Source organism: Nymphalis io, chromosome 14 (assembly GCF_905147045.1).
Source record: "Nymphalis io chromosome 14, ilAglIoxx1.1, whole genome shotgun sequence".
Classification (NCBI taxonomy): domain Eukaryota; kingdom Metazoa; phylum Arthropoda; class Insecta; order Lepidoptera; family Nymphalidae; genus Nymphalis; species Nymphalis io.
In genome coordinates, this window is record NC_065901.1 from 1,923,428 (window position 1) to 1,946,040 (window position 22,613).

The 22,613-nt window shown below is 32.0% G+C and overlaps 1 protein-coding gene across 2 annotated transcripts; it reads left to right on the forward strand.

Annotated features, from left to right (window-relative positions):
* Positions 1-16,965: 16,965 nt before the first annotated feature.
* Positions 16,966-20,819, forward strand: LOC126773435 (keratin-associated protein 21-1-like). 2 transcript variants are annotated; one of them, XM_050494390.1, is made up of 4 exons: positions 16,966-17,058; positions 18,771-19,047; positions 19,335-19,397; positions 20,513-20,819. In XM_050494390.1, exons 1-4 carry the CDS (start codon positions 17,047-17,049, stop codon positions 20,740-20,742), a joined length of 582 nt encoding a protein of 193 aa, XP_050350347.1. In that variant the 5' UTR covers positions 16,966-17,046; the 3' UTR covers positions 20,743-20,819. The 2 variants fall into 2 exon arrangements, with proteins under 2 accessions (XP_050350347.1, XP_050350348.1); XM_050494391.1 differs by lacking the exon at positions 19,335-19,397.
* The last annotated feature ends 1,794 nt before the right edge of the window (positions 20,820-22,613 follow it).

A 22,613-nucleotide genomic window follows, 5' to 3' on the forward strand; every position in this document is an offset into this window, starting at 1 on the left:
ATAATAACATTAAAACATTTTCTTCGTTTTTGGAGATAAGATACTGAATTTAGTTTCTATAACATAGCTGAAAGTTGAAACGAGTTATTTAATTATTATGTTTAATAAAATATTTAGAGCGGTGGTCTGACCGCTTATATCAAATATATATTTTAAATGAAACAGAAGTCGATTCAATAATCCACTCATAATCCAAGATAATGACAGAATTATCGATAAACGTTCGGTACTTTTATAAATTCTCCTTAATATGTTTTTATTGGACATTATTTTTGCAGTGGTATTCATTGTAATAGTTATATTATCTGTTGTCATGAAATAATATTGTTATTGCATTTATTATATATATATTTCACTTAATACATAAAGTAGATTGTCATTGTTTATAAAACATTTGTATTGCTTTACAGTTTCCTTAACATAAGGGCACTTAAATTACTTATTTCCTCTCTTAGTACTCTGTTTAGTGATATTAATCTGTATTTATTCAGTAGAAATGAGCCATCTCTGTATGTTTTAATTGATGACGAAGGGTTTTTTACGTTAAAAGTACTCTTCATAGTACACAAATAAACATAGACATACTAAATTTACATGAAAGTTGTAAGAGAGGTGCTTATCGCTAAGATTTAGTGACAATATATATTTATAAATTTCATCAGCATTGATCATTTTAGTAATTCGTATGGTGGGAGAAATCTACTCACCAATCTAGAGTTGATGTCAGAGCCACAAATATACTAATTTATAACGATTGCCAAATATTCCCGACTCAATTCTAATCCAACTTTGACTACTCTATATCTATTCGGATCTAAGTCAAACTGATATGATGTTACCATATACCATAATTTCAAAACCATAATTCATTGTAAACTTTTATAACATTGAGGTATATTTATAATTAAATTATAAAATAGGAAATTCGATAAGCAGAACGATTACGCACAGATTAGATTTCGATAAAATGACAATTCCTTCGTAAAATTTGCCCTCAGGTTATAGTTCGTAAAAACAGTCATTAGTTTTACGGACAATGATTATAAAACACAATGGAAATCAATCCAGATCACATTCATTTAACAGGGAGTGCTGGTTTGGGTTGTATTCGCATGTTTATAATAGTCAAATTTATATTAATAATAATTAATAATAAAATAAGAATATAAATAAATAAGTTAGAATAGATATAACACCTAGACCTAGCCCTCAATCACATTATTTCTTAAGTCTCTAAAACTAAGCACACGTACAAAATTAAACGTATTTAAAATTATTCAAGATCTCGACCACTGACATCGCGTCAATCGAATGTCAAAGTTATTTATTTGTCTGTATTCCTGAAGACATATAAACAACTTTGTCATTGAAGAAGTCTATAGAAGTCTAATAATAGTACTTACCTACTAGTCTGAAAATATTAAAACAAAATTAATTTATTCATATAATAAGACACACCCGCTTCGTTCGATGAAATCTGCCATTAGTTGGACAAGTGCATTGAAAATTCTAACAAATACAAACGTATGAGGCGAAGTGGACCAGTGTCTAGAACACGTGATTCGTGCACAAATGAGTTTTCATGTTAAATTTAAGTTGTGTCTATAATTCATCTTACAATCGGGTTTAAAGGAAATAAGCGTGTGTATCTATCAAACCACATTGAAACAGCATGGTCAAATAAGTTCTAAACATTTACAGATTACAATAGATTAAATTAACCAAGGCACATACTTTACTGTTTACTATTTTAACATAATGATTGTGATTATGTCCTCATGATCGTTTTCTCTCATATAATATAGCTAATGCGCAGTACACATTATAGTGCATAAATGTGTGCGCAAAGTGTTTTTTTTTTATATAGAATAGGAAGATTTTAGTGAAATTAGACACATGCAGGTTTCCTCACGATGTTTGCCTTCACCGTATAGCACGAGATGAATTATTATCACAAATTAAGCACATGAAAATTCAGTGGTGCTTGCCCGGGTTTGAACTCACAATCGTCGGTTAAGATTCACGCGTTCTTACCACTGGGCCATCTCGTCTAATGAAGTTAAAGTTAATACATTTTATTTGCAAAATTTACAGAGCCTTTCTGAAAATTTTATCAGCATGCATCAACCCTTTGTGTTGTCATAGATAGTCGTTAATTGTGTAAGACTATTGCCCAGTCTATCTGACTATGAATAAACCCAATGTATTACAGATTATCCTTGTCTATCCAGCTCCAGGCGATGAAACAATGAACCTAACTTCCTCATTGCACGAATATAATTGAAATGCATTGCAGACGTGTCCGGCGTTACAATGATTATATTTCTTTAAGTTATTTCAAATTTATTGCAATTTAAATATAATTATATCAAATTAATTCTTATTGCGTATGAAGAAGTAAATAATGTAAACTATAAAATCAATGAATTGGTTAATATATAAAAGGGTACAGTATTTATAATTTAATTCGTTATTATTTAGTCTGTTGGTTCATTTGTTAATTATCTTCTTTTAAACTGCAAGTTTTAATTTGATCGGGTTTTCATGATCATTTAGATAAGTTATAAAGGAAGGCTTAAATAATACATTCATATTTGATTTGATAAAAGCAGAGGAATTTAATGGTTTTTAATCAAATTTTTCAAAATTGCTTATAGGGTGTTAACATATGTGAGACTCGTTAAACTATAAGGGATATATCAAATTAATGTTCTTCTTAATATTATGTCTTAATAATATCTGGCTGGTCGCATTTATCTATTATGTATGCATTTTTAGATAAACAATTTTACTTATAGGACTAATACTCAAATAAAAAAAGTACATTATATTATTCAGGTAGTATTAATCTAGTAATAATGAATACTCTACCATACAAACATAAATAATAACTGTAAGTGATATGTACGTTAAACGTCAAAAAATATATAAACGCGAAAAACATTTAAACCAAATCAAAGCAAAATAAACTGTATTCAAGTTGGTTCTTGTAGGCGCTTTTGAATCATTTTAGAGTATTAAATTTAAAAATACCACAACAAAATAATGCAATAAACAAAGTCGTAATATATGCGACATTTGCTTCAAAATATTAAATATTCTGGCCGTATTTTGGCCACAGCAAAACCGTCACTCGCTATCAAACTAGATTATATACTACACAAACATAAATACACTCTGTTCCCTGAAAATCATAGACCAGTGGAACTGTGATATAAACAGTTAAAGAAAGATCAAACGTAAAGAATGTGTTCCGAGACACGATTGTGTATCAAAGTCAACTTCCCAACTCCGGCAGTTACTGAAAAATTCTTAATAGAAAAACCCAATAACTTTTATTGGCCCGACAGCTGAATAAGATAGATACGACAATAAGTTTGGAATACAATATAAAAACCAACTTAAATTCTGATACCAAACATTAGTTATAAAGTTTTGTTAGCGGCTGTTAAGTTAAAACTGATTTCTCTCTTTCCGTCATTATAGATTTGACACTCGAAAGAAGAAGACAGCAATGCTTAAACAATCACCCGCTTATATTTAATATGACAACTGACATTTTTTTATTTAATTAAAAAATTAAAGTAGTTACTTTGTAACGATGAATAGTAAAAAAAAATAATGTATTACACATTATACGATTTTTTAAGACGAAGTAATACTTGTTCCCGTGGCCCACATGCCGACTGTCTTCAAGAGCTCTACGTCTTTGTAATTCTTTTGTTCGGTCGTCAGATCTGGACAACTTAATGCTGATGCCGCCATTGTCAAGATTACCTTTAAGTTATTATATTGTAGCACCTTGTATCGTATTAATAAGCTTATTAGATTACACCACGGTCAGTGTTGTAAAATATAAATTTATTGTTATATTATCCTTGGTCTTATTAACAAGTAACTTGGTACTTTACTGGTGGTAGGGCTTTGTGCAAGCTCGTCTGGGTAGGTACCACCCACTCATCAGATATTCTACCGCAAAATAGCAATACTTGATATTGTTGTGTTCCGGTTTGAAGGGTGAGTGAGCCAGTGTAATTACAGGCACAAGGGACATAAAATCTTAGTTCCCAAGGTTGGTGGCGCATTTGATATGTAAGCGATGGTTGACATTTCTTACAATGCCAATGTCTAAGAGCGTTGGTGACCACTTACCATCAGGTGGCCCATATGCTCGTCCGCCTTCCTATTCTATAAAAAAAAATACTGGTGTATTTGTTATGTATTACATTTTTGTATGTAGGCTTTCTACCTTGTTTTTTTTATAATATAGACATGCGCACGAGCAAATGGTCTACCTGATGATAAGTGGTCACTACCGCGAATAGTCATTGGTGCCGCAAGATATATTAAACATTCCTTACATCGCCAATGCGATACCGAACATGGGAACTAATATTTTATGTCCCTTGTGCCTGAAGTCACTAGCTCACTCACGAAACACAACAATAGTAATTAATATATTATTATGTCCGTTTATAAGCTAACTTCATCTAAATTGCACAATAGATTTAGTTGCGTTTTTCACCATACCATACTTGCGTTTTCACCGTGGGTGGTACTTACCCATACGGTCTTGAACAAAGCTCTATTACCAAATAAGATAATTGAGAAGGTCGATGAACGACGGTCATTAAAGAAAATCCTAATCACAAAAGTTATTATACTGCACAAGTGTATGCGCATACCAAAGTGTACTTTTTATCCCTTTACACACAAGTCTGACACGACCGGAAAGAGCTGAGGCGCTGGATCAACGGCTTTACATGTTTTTCGAGGCACAGGAGAATAAACACTCCTCATTAAAATCAAAATAATCAAAATCCTTTATTCAACATGGAAGAATTTCAATTACTTATTTGATAGGCAAATTAGAAACTAGCACCTTTCCGGAAAAGAAACACCAAACCCTGAAAGGAACCGGCGATAGAAACTCAGCGGGTTTTTTTGTATCACATAATATATTATATTTACAAATTCAATACAAGACAGAAAAGCCAATCATTTTATAATGGTTTCACCCGGGGCTTAAAACCCGGACCTAAGGACTTATAAGCTAGCCATTAGACCGATGAAGCAGTCTATTAATGATCATTGAATAAGAGAATTAAAAAAAAAACGTTTATTAGGATAAACAGGTATTTACAAATATCAAATTGTCTCTTTTGGTTTCGTTAAAACGCCCTTAAATATTATATAAGTCCTGACGTCATAATTTGAATTGTAAAAATATAAAATCACATTACACATTGTCTGTGACATATGAACCATAAATCATATTTTTACTGACTCGAAAACATGAATACTTAGTAAACGAACCATCTTACAGAGTTATTTAATTGAGAAAAAAGAAATTAAAAATTTCGAGAAGATACGCCGTCGACTCGCCAAGATAATTGGCCGGGATGGCAGAAAAACAGGATAAAATTAATGTGCTGCCATCAAAACACTTCAACGGTTCTTAATTAAGCTTCCACTAACGCTTCGCTTGTCGTTTCCACGTCTCTCGTATAAAACAATGAATCCGTGTAGGCGTCAACTATGTTTTCTATTAAATATTTACGTTTAATTAATCGAAATGGCTTGCTAGTAATCCCGTTTTACTCATTGTTTCCGTTTTTACCGATTACGAGACGAAAAAATATTATAAATTAAGTACTTTTATAATAATGTTTCCTTACATCTTTCCTTTTAAATATTTAGGAATAAATAAATAAAGTTTTACTTGCGTTTTTTTTAAACAAACAGAATTTATTTACAATATGTAACAAATTAGATAATTGTAGTAGTTAAATGAAATAATCATTCGCTTGAAAAAATCACTAAAACATATTTTTTAAAGTTTTTATTTAATGTGTCTACATTTTATTCTTATTTTTAATTCATCTCAAAATTATTTTTATCCAATGATACAACTATCAGTCGACAACAAAGACTTAAGAAAAGCTGATCGTTTATGTCGTTTGTTTGTGTGTGTCTTACAAAATAGCACTGCTCTAGAAGTACATGCTGCTCTTATTAGCAACAGCCTTCCGAGCAAACTCAACGCCTTGAGACTAAAGCCTTGGTCAGACAGGCGAGGCGGGACGGCAACGTGACGACTGCATACACGACGGCGCCTTGTGTTATATGACCATTCATATTAGTAGTTACACAGACAGCAGGATGTGACCCGCTGAGCGCGACGATGCTGTGTGTATAATTACACTGGCTCACTCATCCTTCAAATCGAAACACAACAATACCAAGTAGTGCTGTTTTGCGGTAGAATATCTGATGAGTGGATAGTACCTACCCAGGCGAGCTTGCACAAAGCTTTACCACCAGACATTTCCGAGAGAAATACGCGATAACATTTAATCGGCTGACCTAGGGCTTAAACTTCGGGTTCTGCTACATTACATGTAGTCAATAGACCTACGAGGCAGTCACACATATATAGGTGTTTCGCATCCTAAAAGCGAAACAATATACAAAATATATGTAAGCAAAGACGGATAAGAATAATGTGCCTTTTATCTTTATGTATAAACATCAATTTATCTAATTCCTGAATATACATTAAAGAAATGAAAGCGTTATTTAATAAGTTATTACAATTATGTTTGACGTCCTTTTGTTGTTTTAACATTATCTGGTATTATAACGAATTCCAATTTAATTTCGTCGTGAAAGCTTTTAAGAAGTTAGCATTATGATGCTTTTAATAAATTAATGAATTCTCCCTGTGTTTTGTTTAAAAGTATTTTGCGTTATGTTTTCCTAACAAGCTGTTTACATCCTTAACTTTACGTATACAGTTTTTCAAACGTGGAATTTCTTGTTTTTTTTTTTTTGTATTCATCCATATGTATGTTCTTGACTCAAAATCACAGATTTTGAAAAGAGTTTTTTAAAATTGGTTTACATAGATTACACACCTTCATGCAGGCAAGTAAAGCAACGAAAATAACAATATAAAATATTGATACAACAATAAAATAGTGAAATATAATTTCCGTTTAAATTTTGGTATTTAAAAAAATTTTAAAACGTGAAATTCTCAATGAATAATGTATATATATATTGAAATTAATTATGAATACACAAACATATAGAGTATATTTTTCTAACAGAAAAATAGTGAATATAATACGAAAAGAAATCAAATCAATAACCACATATAAACAAATAAAAACTTGTAACGGAAAGTTTTCTGTGAAATGATAAAATGTATGTATACATTTTTTTTATTATTATTATATTATCTACCAATACGCATTGAAGAAGCGTGATGTAAAAAGTTCCAAAGCTAGTCCTAATTTTACATAGCTCTTTTTTTATAAATAAAAAAATAATAACCGTTTTTTTTGTTTAAAAAAGTGGAGGAAAAATGACGACAATTGCATTAGTTTAGTTAAATTGTCACAAAGTATTTTCTATTTATATAAATATGTTGTATTCCGTTTTAAAGGGTGAGTAAGCCAGTAACTACAGACGCAAGGGACATAACCTCTTAGCTTCAGTTTGATGATGCATTGGCAATATAAGGAATGAGTAAAGCGCCAATATCTTAGAACGATGTTGAACAAATGATCATATATATACATAGCTTCAAGTGGCCCATTCGTCAGTCTGCTAATCTATTTTATGAAAAAAAAGGAAAAATATAAATTAAAAAAAATATACAACCAATATTTTTAATTTCTCCAGTACTCTCCAGAATTCAATACTAGGTTTGTATATTTGTATTTGCATTTATTGTATATAAACACTTGTGCGCAGAATTGTATTCCATTTACGTTATTCATAATTTATACCTTTTGTTCGCGTATCTTGAGGACAAATAATGTCATCGTCTACAATCATCTGTCGTGTAACAGCACGATGGACACTTTAATACTAAATAACTTTATTATCAAATACATATTTTTATTATCAATATAAAATAAAGAAACAAAGGCCAATGCGGGCAAAATAAGTTGGTCGATCAGAATTTAGTTATGAGATGAATAAGTAACTATCTATGTCGGTTTGTTGCGCTTTCACGGCAAAACCGATTTCGATGAAATTTGCTATGAAGCAAGCAACACATGCCTCCGAAGCGCAGTGACGTTTCTTACATCGGATGGGTTCAAAATTGGAACTCGAAAGCATTCGTTATCAAAGTCCCATTCAAAGTACCCGAAGTACAAATTTGACTGGAGTACTATATTTATTATGTTGTTATTAACGAAGATCTTGGATACGTTTGATGGAATGAATATCCTTCTAAACATGAGAGTATTAATAAAAAATCAATACCTTTACGACGTGTTCTTAAAGACTGGACAGTTTTCACGTAAAATTTTCTCGGACCTAATTCGAAAGAAATTGTTTTTGCAGCCCGAGGCATTACAAGGATCATTTGATCATGGCCTTGGCTATATCATTTTCCATCAAATTGAAAGTTTATTCCCTTCTAAATAATATTTATATTATGAAAATTTTTTGGATTATGATTCGCAAATCGATTATGCGACACAACTTAATTAATTTTTTTTTACGTATAAACTATGGCTCCTATGACATTATATGTACATGGAAAAAATCACAATATATAACTTTAGTGGTCTGAATTTTAAGCCTGTACTTTAAAAAATAAATGCTTCATTTCAGCTAATTTGACTATTTCCACGTTACCTAAGCTAATGTAACATTTTTTTTAATTTTTATCATTCTGTCTGTTTGTCCCGGGTAAACTTCAAAACGGATTGAAATTGCATATGTAAAAAAATAATTATTGTAAGTAGTATTCATAGATAATGTTTAGTTTCTATTTCATCAAAATCGATTGAATCAATTATAACTTATAACAACTTAAACTTTACACAAAAACGGAACCTCAGATCACGATTCGTTCTTAAAGCGGATTTAGAAGTATTAAGTAGTAAGTAAATTTTAAGTAACTTCCGTATCCGTCGCGTATTTAACAGTTGAGCTATTTAATTCACTCAAGATAGAAGATCAAACATGTACATGTAACTCAATTATGCCTGATCAAACATGCCAAGTATTGAACACGCCCACCAACTCAACCGTTAAATAGTAACATTTCTAATCTGTTTGCTTAGCACGTTAAATGTTAACATGTTACTTAATTATTACTAAATGTATTGTTTACGTTTATTAAGTAAGTTAAAATATAGTTAAATGCTTGACAACAGAATATACTTATCAAGTTTTCCACAACTAGAATAGTAAATATTTCTAACGATGTAACTATCTAACATAGGCCTTCGAAATATATTTGACTACTGGGAAACAACCGTACAACAACAAACATTACAAAATGAATACATTATAATAAAATTAACATTTCCGTTTCAAGAGTTCCTTGTATAATTTAAATAACTAACGTGTTGTATAGAGTTATCGAAATTAATGTGTTGAAGCTTTGCACCGGTTCCGGCAACGGTGGCCATGTTTAAAGGAGACCATCGCCGGCCCTGGCTCTGGAGCGTGACTCAGGGTAACGCGAGATTGTCTTGAGATAGAGTGATTGATGACTTAGGGGTAGTAGTAAGGCTCTGTGCAAGCCGTTCGGGTGTCACACACTCACTACGTTTTCTACTTCCAAGCAGCATTGTTGTGTTCCGATTTGAAGGGTGAGTAAGCCAGTGTAACTACAGGCACAAACTCTTAGTTACCGATGATGGTGTCGCATAGGCGATGAAAGGTATGGTTAATATTTCTTATAATACCAACGGTTATGGCCGGTGGTGACCACTTAGCAACAAAAGGCCGAATGCTACGTAAAAAAAATAATTATTGCTAGATATCGAGTAGAAATTAACTATTTGTTTGTAATTTATACATATTTGTATTTTATTTAATTAAAACTACTTTGTAACGCTTGACGATTCAAAAGCACTTGAATAAAAATACATTGATTTGGTTTTATTACAATATATAACATACATTGCATTACGATACCTAACAGTCCAAACAAATATACAAAAAAAAGAATGTAAACATAATTAACTTATTTTTCATATCTTATAATCAAATATTAAATATAATAAGTAAAATTAATGTAAAATTAATGTTTACGATAAATAGATATCGTATCAATATAAAATTATCTTTTGTATTAAGCCATTTACAAGCGTGATTTCTAAAAACATCGTTGGTATCAATAATGTAATCGGTAGACGGTGTGACACAGATCAACACACGTTTAATAAAGAAAGCCATATTAGGATTAAACAGTAACAGCCTGTTAATGTCCCACTGCTGGGCTAAGACCTCCTATATATATATATATTTTAAATACAAACAAAGTCGACGATAGTAGATGTATTTGACAAAGTAAGCTTAAACATTTTATCCATTTTAGGTGGGAATTCCCCAAGGATGTATTACGAACATTTAAGGTGAAGTGTACACTACACGGCGATAGCTATACTGTTATATGTATACTATAATTATTTTTAAATTTAATTTAAATTATGTTATGTTTTTTAACACTACAAAAAGTAATACTTTAATGAAACAACTAATTGATGTTAATTTCCACCGAGGTTGTCGATTGCTAGAAGTTATAAGTACGAAGAGCGGTACGGAGAGTGGATAAGAGAGCGTCATGATATTTTTCTTCAACAGAAAAGGCGCGCCAATACATATTTTACATATAAGCTTTTGAATATTTTGTTTCCTGATATGGCCTATCAAACCAAGTACGAATCTGGCGAGGGATCTACCTTCATTATATTTACATATAAAAATCAATGTGCTGACTATTAAACCACCGCTTGAACTATATCATTTAAAAGCTTAAAATATACGTCACAAAACTCGAAAAAGATTTTTCTATCGTAATACACTTATAAGAGCACTTGACTGCCTCGTATAAGGCCGCAGACGCAGAGGTCCTGGGTTCAACTACTAGGTCGGGCCAGTAAAAAAAAATTTTCAGTAGCAGCCCGGAGTCTGAAAGTTGGAAGTGTGTACACTCCCGTGCCTCGGAAAGCAAGTAAAGCCATTGGTCCTGCGCCTGAACTCTTTCCCTTCGTGTCGGATTGCCGTCCACCTGTGTTTGCGCACACATATTTGCACTATAATATCTCCTGCGTAGTTGGCTAATCTCTCTTGAAATTGGCCACCATGGCATTTACTGGTGGTAGGGCTTTGTGCAAGCTCGTCTGGGTAGGTACCACCCACTCATCAGATATTCTACCGCAAAACAGCAATACTTGATATTGTTGTGTTCCGGTTTGAAGGGTGAGTGAGCCAGTGTAATTACAGGCACAAGGGACATAAAGTCTTAGTTCCCAAGGTTGGTGGCGCATTGGCTATGAGCGATGGTTGACATTTCTTACAATGCCAATGTCTAAGGGCGTTTGGTGACCACTTACCATCAGGTGGCCCATATGCTCGTCCACCTTCCTATTCTATAAATAAAAAATAAAAAAAAATGGCCGAAATCGGCCTGGAGGACATTATCATTATTAGAGTACTAATAAACGATGCTAGGTTTTTTTAATTAAAAAAAAACTAACATCAAACCACTTCGATAAATAATTTCAAAACGTCGTAGTTATATTTTTAACCTCCGCCAGGTGAAGCGATGACTTATAATATATTATAGCTCAACATAACATGCTTGTTACTGTGCCGTCAGCCTTGAATGCATTAAGGCCTCGTTGACCCGCCTACGAGATTTTAACTTGGAGCAAGTCACGTCATTAAGAGTCGAGGCAAATATAGAATAATATTTAGGTTAATGGTATGTTATATTAGACGAATTCATTTTAGTTATGTACTAAGCTCTAAAGGGTTTTGTAAAACTTTTGAGAGTATTTTCACCTCCTAAATAAAATAATAATAAATTTTTCTTTTAAAAGAATAACACAGAGATCGGCCAATGGTCAGAACACTTAAATTTTACTTGACAAATCCGTGTTCTAACCCAAACAACTGAGAATTCATTTGCCTAATTTAATTATTTATTTATACAATTAATGAATTTATGAATGATAGTACACCTTGAGAATAAAGAGATCGCCTCTTAGCTATTTTCTTTTATACTGAAAATTTTTAAACGAAGCACGATAAAAAAGACCCGCTGAGCTTCTTTCGCCGGTTCTTCCAGTGCTGGGTGTTCTTTTCCGAACCGGTGGTAGTTTCTAATTTGAGTATCAATAAGTAAGTGTAATGATGTGTTGAATAAAGTGAGTTGAATAAAGAATTCGTCTAAGATGAAAGAACATGTATTTGTCAAATAATTGCTACTTGCCTCTTCTAATCAAAATGGAAGCAGCGTTGTGCAATAAGCTCCAAACCTCCTCAAGAATACAGGCCTTTGCCCAGCTGTGGGTTATTTACTAGCTGATAATTTTTGCTTTTTATTGCCTATTCTGGTGACAGCGGATGACACTTGTCGTCTATATAATTGGAAATGCAAATCAATGGGACGTGGCTCCGTGCTATAAGGACCAATATCAAAGTCAATAGAGATCAATAATTCTTTTGATAATCAGAATAGAAATAATGAACAGATGTCAGTTGTGTTATATAACACTTGCTCTTTTGTGTAATATTGTTTGTTTTAGTAATATTAAACTTTTGCCGTTATAGCACAATAAAATTTATTATTTTTAATGGATTTTTAGTTTGTTTAGGCTACAGATATTTCTTATTTAAATTAATTTAACTGTAAGCTGCAACTGATATTGGTATGATATCAATGGAATGTTTTGATACACCAAATATATTTTACTGAATAAATATTCAAGCTAAATTATAACAATAAACATATTAGTGATAGGGCTTTGTGCAAGCTCGTCTGGGTAGGTACCACCCACTCATCAGATATTCTACCGCAAAACATCAGTACTTGGTACTGTTGTGTTCCGGTTTGAAGAGTGAGAGAGCCAGCGTAAAAACAGGCACATGAGATAAAACATCTTAGTTCCCAAGGTTAGTGGCGCATTTGCGACGTAAGCGATGGTTAATATTTTCTACAATGTCAATGTCTATAGGCGTGGGTGGCTCGTCCGACTACCTATAGTAAAAAAAATTACATTGTGGACCGTGGTGCATTTTATATTAAATTAATCAAAATATTATTTTTTCAATGAGGCTCTTATGTAAGGCCGCCCCTGCCTGTAGAGGCAAAATAGGGCAACGGCCTCGGTGTTTCGAATTTGAGAGTTTGTTTGCGACATTCAAATAAAATATATTATTCATTTTAAATCTTATATCGTTTTTTTTCTTTACTTTGTGTCGCTTCATAAAAATAACTGTCAAGATGTCGCGCTGTCAACAACGCTATTCCGTGTTTCGAGGTAGTTCTAACGGAATAGCTCTGGAGAAATGATTGGATTTTTCAATCACATTTAAAACCTTAAACAAATATATTATTATATACTTTGAAACACTAATTTTACATTTTACTATTATACACTAATGTAACTTAACCAATTATTCATATTTGTATGTATTAATAGCTTATTTTAGCACTATTAATTAAAATCAAATCAAATAAAATCATCAAATCGTTTCCATGTGAATATGTACCTCTCCCTTTTTAAGAAGGTTTGGAGCTTATTCCATCACGTTGCTCCAGTGCGGTTTGGTGGAATACACATGTGGCAGAATTTCAGTGAAATTAGACACATGCAGTTTTCCTCACGATGTTTTCCTTCACCGTACAGCACGAGATGAATTATAATCACAAATTAAGCACATGAAAATACAGTGGTGCTTGCCTGGGCTTGAACCCACGATCATCGGTTAAGATTTACTGAGCCATCTCGGCCGTAAAAAATATAATACACAAAAATGTTGACCTTATAATGAGCCTCATTTGAAAGGGCCCGTGCCAAGGGCGTCAAGTTATGCAAAATGGGGTTTTCTGCATTGACCGGTTCGAAAGTGACACGCAGTTGATTAGTCACGCCGCCAAATAAAATCGTATTACATAACAGCGGCTTCTCTGATGTACTCATTACACATTTATCATTACAAGACCTCTCGAAAAAGACAAAACACATTAATAAAAATAAAAAAAAACATACCTTATAGTATATATATATATAGTCTATATTTGTCATCGTATGACGCAAAACAAGCATTCCCATAATAGATAAATAAAGTGTAACCAATATATTTAACATATGAATAGGTATATAGGAGCTATTATCAGCTTATCTCTTATTTTTACTCATTACTAACTTAACAAGCTCACTCGTCCTATATACCGGAACCCAAAAGCATGCAGAAATTGCGGCAGGCTAGCTTATAAGACTGAAACAAAAATAACTGGTCACATGTTCAAGTCCAGGTTAGGCCAATAAAGTTGGATGTTTATATCCAGGTCTTTGTAGCAATATACATGAACACCTTGGGAATGAAACGATTGTCTTGCAATTTCTGGTTTATTGGAAACGACACCCCGCTGATTTTCTTTCGCCGGTTCTTCTCAGTTCGAAAAAGAAAATACTTTGACTAATTTAATAAAAATACGTTTTTACTTCGAACATCAATGAGTAAGTGGAATGCTTTTATATTGAAAAACGGAAGTTTGAGTTTATTAACAATAAGATATGTTAACTGTTAATGTTTATTAAGCATGTGTTTCTAATTAATTTATTAGTAAATTTATACGTTTAGTGTTTACATTTGTGTTGTTTACATCCGTTTTCTAGTTTAAATATGAAAAATTATTCAAAAATCAGCAAATAGTTCATTCATCCGCGATGACCGTACTAAAATTATATATTCGCTCAGTATTTACATAAGACAAATAATACAAATGTTAATTACAAACGTTGCATGCATTTGAAATAACAATTTTATTATATGGAATAGGAGACATAATTATATTATAATAAAACATTATACTCATGCAAATTGTAAACAAATGTGTGAGCGAAATGTGACGGTTTGTATTCTATCCTTGTGAAGGTCGTTATCCTTGCCCGATTCGGATTCATAGCGGAGTGTATCACAAAAAGAAGCATGCTTGTTCGACTTCCGTACTATAATAGTAAGTTTATTTAAATTAATCTTCGGATGAGTGGTAAATAAATGAATTATTATTTGGTAAATTTAGTTAAAATAATAATAAATAAGTTAAATATCGATTATAAGTATTACTCATTTACGGTAGAACGACTGAACGGGTTCTTATAATAATTATGTTTGACCTCAAAGTATACAATATCGAACACCTTGGAGCTATATTATATATTTGCGAACGCAAAATTAATCATAAAATACTAAAAAAACATGTTCCACTGTTGGAATGTTGGAATAAGGGTCTACTTTTTGAGAAGGTTTTGCTTCTTACTTCACCACGCTGCCCCAATGCGTGTTGGCGGATAGTCGTGGCAGATTTTTCCTTCACCGTTGAGTTTGAAATGAATTATAAACACAAACGAAATTACAGAAAATATTATAATTTATTGAAATTTTATTTGAAAAATTTTGAAGCCCGTCAATGCTCTGCCGGACCTTTTTTCTTGAACTTCTAGCTCCAATAGAATGACGAATCATTTCATCATGATGTTTTCTTTGTAAATCTATTAACCTTGTAAGCCTCATAACTCACGTAATCTAACTAGATATATTACAATGCAACGGTCAATTATCCGGTGACATTTATTATTATTATTTATTTTAAGTATTACGAAATAAATAAAACCCGTACTTACCCTCTAATTAATGAGTAATTAAAATATATAAATAAATAGATATCTAATTGCAAATGTTTATATTTTAACTTTAACTTTAATTTATTTGATTGAGTTATTGTATTTTCAATTTATTTAATTTACAATTAAGTATATATTATTAGTGCAAATGATATAGCACATAACATAGCAAGGTTTTTTTACGTGGAAACGGATGAAACGTACTTTGTACGTTTTCCGGCCTTTTCTGGTTTAGAACACTCAATTTTTATACATATATATCTCTATATAACACTAAAAACTTCAAAATCCCTAAGGACAACCAACCAATAACATACATACAACGAACACCGCGCCAATGAGTATCAGATATCGTCTAATTATACATTTCCCCTCTCAGACACGTTTCCTCAATTACCGCCCTCGTTATATACGTCGTATAAGAATTTTCTGTAAAAATTACTCTGAGACTGCGACATTTATGTCATTATAGTTTCCGCCCGCGGCTTCGCCTGCGCGTGAGGGGTTAGGCAAAGGTGCGTGGGGAGGGGCAGGTGAGAGGCACCCTATGTCCATTTGTTCCTGACAACGTGTATGCAAAATGTGATGGTGGGTGATTGGTTAAGTGACTTTTATTATGTTCCCATAAGTAGCACATTGCCAAAATATATGTGAGATCGCGATCACTCATCGTCATGTTGCCTATCTACCTTCACTTCTGTTATAAGTAAATAAAATTATTACAGTTAGAGACATTTATTTTTTCAAAAGATTTTAATTTAAATCACTTACAAAGAAAATTACGAAACAATTAAAAGAAAAATTAAAACGAATAGGCGTATATAGTAATACGATGAATGCTACAGTAACGTAATAATATCAGTACAGTGCAAACAAGTATGAATATTTTGTGATATAAAGTAGGGTCGTCTTGTAAAAAATAGTGCGTATACAATAGTATACATACAAGTATGCATACAAAGTAATGATATTATTATACAAAACCGTAGAATTTAAATACACCACTTTAAAGTTCTGATACCTCCAACAAAGAAAAATATATATATTTTGGTATTAATAAATAGCAAGCAATCCATTCCATATAATCCATATTTCTAATAATATTGACTAAAACTATTCTATTCTCTAGTTGTTAATGTACCAAAGTTATAAGTTATTCATAATTATAAAGAAGCAAACAGACGAACCCTACGTTTTATTTAAATTGGTAACAATGATCCAAGTAATTATGCGCCGGAGTGGATGCGTAAAAACCACATGGTCTTGAACAATATACACTTGCCTTATAAATGCGAACTTCTGATGACAAAGTTTAATATCATTCGTGCACCGACACAACGCGAACGGTATTGCCAAAATTAAAAAAAGAAAAATGTTTCTCACGGTGAGTTTAAATTATTATACTTTAATTTGTCTTGTGAAGTGTTGTGATTGTTTTTTGACTTCAATTGTTTCGTTAGTTTAATACTAATGAACTAATATAAAACCTTTCGTGTTTTGTTTATTGCGTATATTATTTTCCGGAAACTACGTAAGGTCGTTTTTTAATTTTGTAATTAAAGGCAAAGGTCATACATAATTTCGGTAGGCCGCAGTTTTGTAATAATAACCATATTTTAACATTAAGGTAAAGCAATTCTTTTTTTTCTCGAATGCTTTATAATAATTCAAATCTGATAGTAATAATTTGTAATCTTTAAATGATTATTAAAATGTATCTTCAAATACTTTTAATACAAGTACTTAAATTAAAGTGAGTACATACATTTTCAATTCTTTTGTTTTGTATAACGATAAAAATACTCGCTCTATTTATATCTGCGGCAGAACGTGAGCGAAATATAGCCTTCGAAGACATCCTGCGATATATTCAGCCATTACTTTGAACGCTTTACAAATGTTCACACTTGCATCCATCGGAAGCTTGCGCACTATTAAAGCTTACTGCATTTACGAATCATGCATTTGTATATTCGTAACTATTTATAAATCTTATTTAACATTTAATTTCCATCGAATATTTTTGACTTTTCAATGGTTGTAACAATTAGTTAAGAGAATTTCAATGAATATCGTCTTGCATTATACATAATAATTGAATTGTATTTAATTATTTACGTACGAATAATTTACTTAAATGCTTAAATAATTATACAAAAATCAAAATTAAAAATAGCTACTGTACAAATCATAACCGCGTGGAATGGTTGCAAGAATACTAGCACCATTTTCCCGTTGAATTGTAGCTCGCATTTCTAAACCGAATCCGATTTTCGATTTAGCAAAAACTGAACCGGGCCTCCTGTCAGCTGTCGAGGCGATAAGATAGGCTGTTATATTTAATAAGTTTGTTTGCACTATTACTCCAAGTTCACAACATTCGGAATAAAAGACAGATCGCTAAGCTTCTTCTGCGACGGCAAATGATTTTAGCATTTTATGATTATAGTAAATAATAAGTAACGTATAAATGATGTTAAGTTGGCCTTTACTTAGAATATATCTTGTAAATAATATAATTTACTTTACGTTACGCTTTAAAAAAGAAGAGCTTTATTCTGTGTGTATAATTTTTGTTTTATCTTTTAAATTAATAAATAAAATAATGTAGTATATCTGAGTACTGAATTATTCTATATTAAAATTTTGCCATTGAGTCATATTAAATTTAAATAAGTATATTTAATTCAAGTAGGCTTTAAAAAGTACTTTTGAATTGTTATTAAACAAGATTAAATTAAGTTTATTGTTATCAATGTTTCGAATTTTTCGTTCTACCAAGAACCGCAAACATATCAAATACTGTTTTCCACCGATATAAATCTAAGCACAATTACACTAAGCGTCGTGATAGCCCAGTGAATAAGACGAGAATTTCAACCGATGATACCGAGCTCAAACCAGGGCAAGCACCACTGAATTTTCATGTGCTTTAAAATTCATGTGGTAGGAAATCTGCCATGTGTACGAACAAACCCGCAATTGAGAGCGTGGTAGAATCTGTGGTGCTCCAAATCTTCTCCTTGGAGGAGAACTTAGCCCAGCAGTGGGAAATTTATACGATGTTACTTTACTGACTTTATAACATTTTTTCAGAATATTATATTATTGTTATGCTCATTGGGCATAGCGACCAGCCAACGCCTGCTAGAGTCAAGCGAATCTGGCTACTCAAGACGAGGCACCGGCGGTTATGGGTTGTTAAGACCTGGTTATGATGGATATAATAGCGGTTATGGCGGCGGTTATGGCAGCGGAATTGGCAGCGGATATGGCAGCGGATATGGTAGCGGATACGGCAGCGGTTACGGCAGCGGGTACGGCAGCGGATACGGCAGCGGGTACGGAAGTGGCCAGTTACCGGGCTATGGAGGTATTTTAATTTATTATTTTATTTATAACATAAATAGATAATAAATAAATAAAATAATTTAGTGAATATTAATAGAAAAAACAACAAAAATATTTTTATTTAAAAGTTGTTAATACAATAAATTAATAATTATTAGTCCAATTACTTAAACAAAATGTTATTCGACCTAAAATATATATATTTATATATTAAAATTATATAAATATCTACAATTTGTTTGGTCAATAAATGCACCAATGTCGAGGCCCGTTGTCAGAGGTTTGAAATATGCTTATTTTTTATCCCAGGCGGATATAACGGATATCCGGAGGGATATGGCGGTTACGGATCAGGATACCAGGGTTATGGAGGTAGGTTTTAATTTCAATGGTCTACTTCACTTGATATTTCTAGAGGTACTGCAAAAACAGTATATAAAAAGAAAAGTACTTATGTACCTATAATATAGCTTATAATAGATTATCGTGAAACTGTTTTGTTTATTATTTTTCAATAATTTTGTTATTACCTATACGTACTATTAAAGATAAAAACATATTTAAACAGCGCAATCACGAAAACATTAAACATTACTAATTGCTCTCGGCTATTTTCCTACTTTGAGTCACACCACATTTAGAATAAAGCTATTAAAATTATATAATAGTATGTTGATTTATAATTATGCGCTTACTTGTCCTGAATACGTCACATCACGTGGTAGGACTTTGTGAAAGCCCGTCTGGGTAGGCACCTCCCATTCATCAGATATTCAACCGCAAAACAGCAGTACTTGACCACTTACCATTAGGTGGCCCATTTGCTCGTCCGTCGACCTTTACAATAAAACAACTGATAACGACCTAAAGAACCTTTTTGAAGATAACTTGGTTTATCAGATAGGCTTAAAATGATTTTGTCACTGTAACATATGTCTTTCTATACGATGTAATAGATATGGCATGATTTCACCTTGACGTTCCAAAGGATTCTATGATTTAATAGAAAATAATTTGCTCTTTGCCATATAAATGTAACGCGGACGAAAGTCACAAAATTGGTATATTTTCCTCTATTTATTTACAACTCAAGGTCTTTAAGGTACAACCAAAATATTAATAGCGATATACATTCGAAAAATTACCTTAAGCAAAAATTTTTGTAATAATAATAATAAAATCATTTATTTCGACCACGATTATTTCGAACAGGGATCATAAATACAAGTATATAGTAAAAAGTCGAAAATTATAATTTTTTTTTTACAGATTTTGCATATTATAATTTAGATTAAATTAATTCGAATTAAATTATAATACTAAATTAAATTAAAATTAATTAAATCAAATTCAAACAAATCAATCACATTAAATTATATTAAATCAAATAACATAAAATAAAACTAGATTAAATGACATTAAATTAAATCAAAAAATTAATCATCCAAGAAATCTTGATATGACTAGTATTGTTTCAATGTTTCCAGGCTACCGCCCCGGCAACAGGCCCGGCTCTGGTTACAACTACCGTCCCAACTACAATTATCCCGGTGGCAGCACCGGTTACCCTGGCTACCGGCCTAGCTACCAATACCGACCAGGCTATGATCGTCCTTACTCTGGCTACAACAGTAATTACCTTGGCGGTTATGAAGGTTACGACAATTTCAGGGTCTTATCAAGAAGAGCAGGTGAAGTGAAAAAGAGTGATGCTTAGGAATATTTAGGTAACTTTATAATTAAGCACAATAGATTATTTATGTATGAAGTGATAAATAAATTGTTTAAAATTTACTATTATTTTTTATTTCAATTTAACCCAAGAAAAAAAGCCTGGCGCTCATGGATCGCAACGCAGATGATAAATATCTAAATTCATAATTATTTAATTATTTATAATTTAAAAAAAAAACAATAAATATACATCGGAAAAAATAAAAAAAGAACATAATTAATAAAATAAATGTATTTGTCATAGAATTATGTATAAGAATGTACAGCAATGAAATATATAATATACCCTCCACGCACACATAAAGAAGATTTCAATGCGAAAAACTCATTTTTAAGAAAAAAGCTGTTAACCAAGCGCGATACTGCAAACTAGCTAAACCCGCGGCTTCTCCCGCATGGAATTTAATTTGAGTCAAAATCCTTTTAAGATCACAACCCTTCAACCTCAACTTTACTTTATACAATAGCGAGTTCTGTGACGAAGTAATCAGCTTACTTTCGGAAGCGATAGTAAAAATATATCTGTGAACCAATTAATGATTTTGTATATTGACTATATTTTCACCGACGGCATTTTGCCCGACACAGGTAACAATACAATAATATAAATAAGTCTTCTGGCAAAGACGCAAGAAAAAAATCTTCCAATGTAACGAATTACATTTAAAAACACGAACACGAATTAATCTCATTAGAATATCACAATTACGTATACACTTATTTTTATTCTGTCTAACATTCTGTAGGAATAAACATTCCGCCATTTTTAAAAGAAAAACCCTTAGCGAGCCGAACAGTCATCGTACTTTGTAATCCGTACTAAAATCCAACCATGAAATACTGGTTTACTGGTGGTAGAGCTTTGTGCAAGCTCGTCTGGGTAGGTACCACCCACTTATCAGATATTCTACCGCAAAACAGCAGTATTTGTTATTGTTGTGTTCCGGTTTGAAGGGTGAGTGAGCCAGTGTAATTACAGGCACAAGGGACATAAAATCTTAGTTCCCAAGGTTGATGGCGCATTGGCTATATAAGCGATGGTTGACTTTTCTTACAATGCCAATGTCTAAGGGCGTTTGGAGACCACTTACCATTAGGTGGCCCATATGCTCGTCCGCCTTCCTATTCTATAAAAAAATAGAAATGGAAAAAAATCAACAAAATTAATTATTTTTTATTAAAGGTTTTTTTAAACTGGTAACAAAAATACTATTTACTAAAATACTCTAATTTAGAGGAACAAGGCTATAGAGTTAGAGGTAGTTTTTAATTTCCACAGACTATGGTTATGGCCTTAATATAAAAAGAAAAAATGGCGTGCTAAAATGTAAAACTTGTGTTCTATTATCGGTGTAGAAACATAATTAAAATTTTGATTTTACAGTTAAGTTGATGATTGCTTATACTTACCACATTTTATTTTACTTATTTCGGACGCGCGATACCTGATATTAGCATTGTAAGAAATATTAACCATTCCTTATATCGCAAATGCGCCTTCAACCTCGGGAACTAAGCTATGTCACTTGCGCCTGTAGTTAAAGTCGTTACACATAAGAAACAAAAACAAAATTGTACGAAATAAAGTTAACAACTAAAATTTATTAAGCTTTGTATAACCATACCTTATAAATATGTTCCGCATTTTTGAGCGCATTTTTGGCACGCAATATAGCTACACACATATACATACATTCAAAAATACAATAAATTTCTGATATTAATGTAACACTAAATATGAGTGAATTATTAAAATTAAAACATTCAAAAACTAGACCATTCAAAATTCAAAATGTAAATAAATAAAACCACGAACCTTATTAAATTTAATTAATAATTTAATATTTATTTACA

Excerpts from the sequence above, each read along its gene's own strand:
- LOC126773435 (XM_050494390.1), top strand. Across the intron at positions 19,048-19,334 it reads CCAGTTACCGGGCTATGGAG|GCGGATATAACGGATATCCG; the intron begins GTATTTTAATTT and ends TTTTTATCCCAG. Across the intron at positions 19,398-20,512 it reads AGGATACCAGGGTTATGGAG|GCTACCGCCCCGGCAACAGG; the intron begins GTAGGTTTTAAT and ends CAATGTTTCCAG.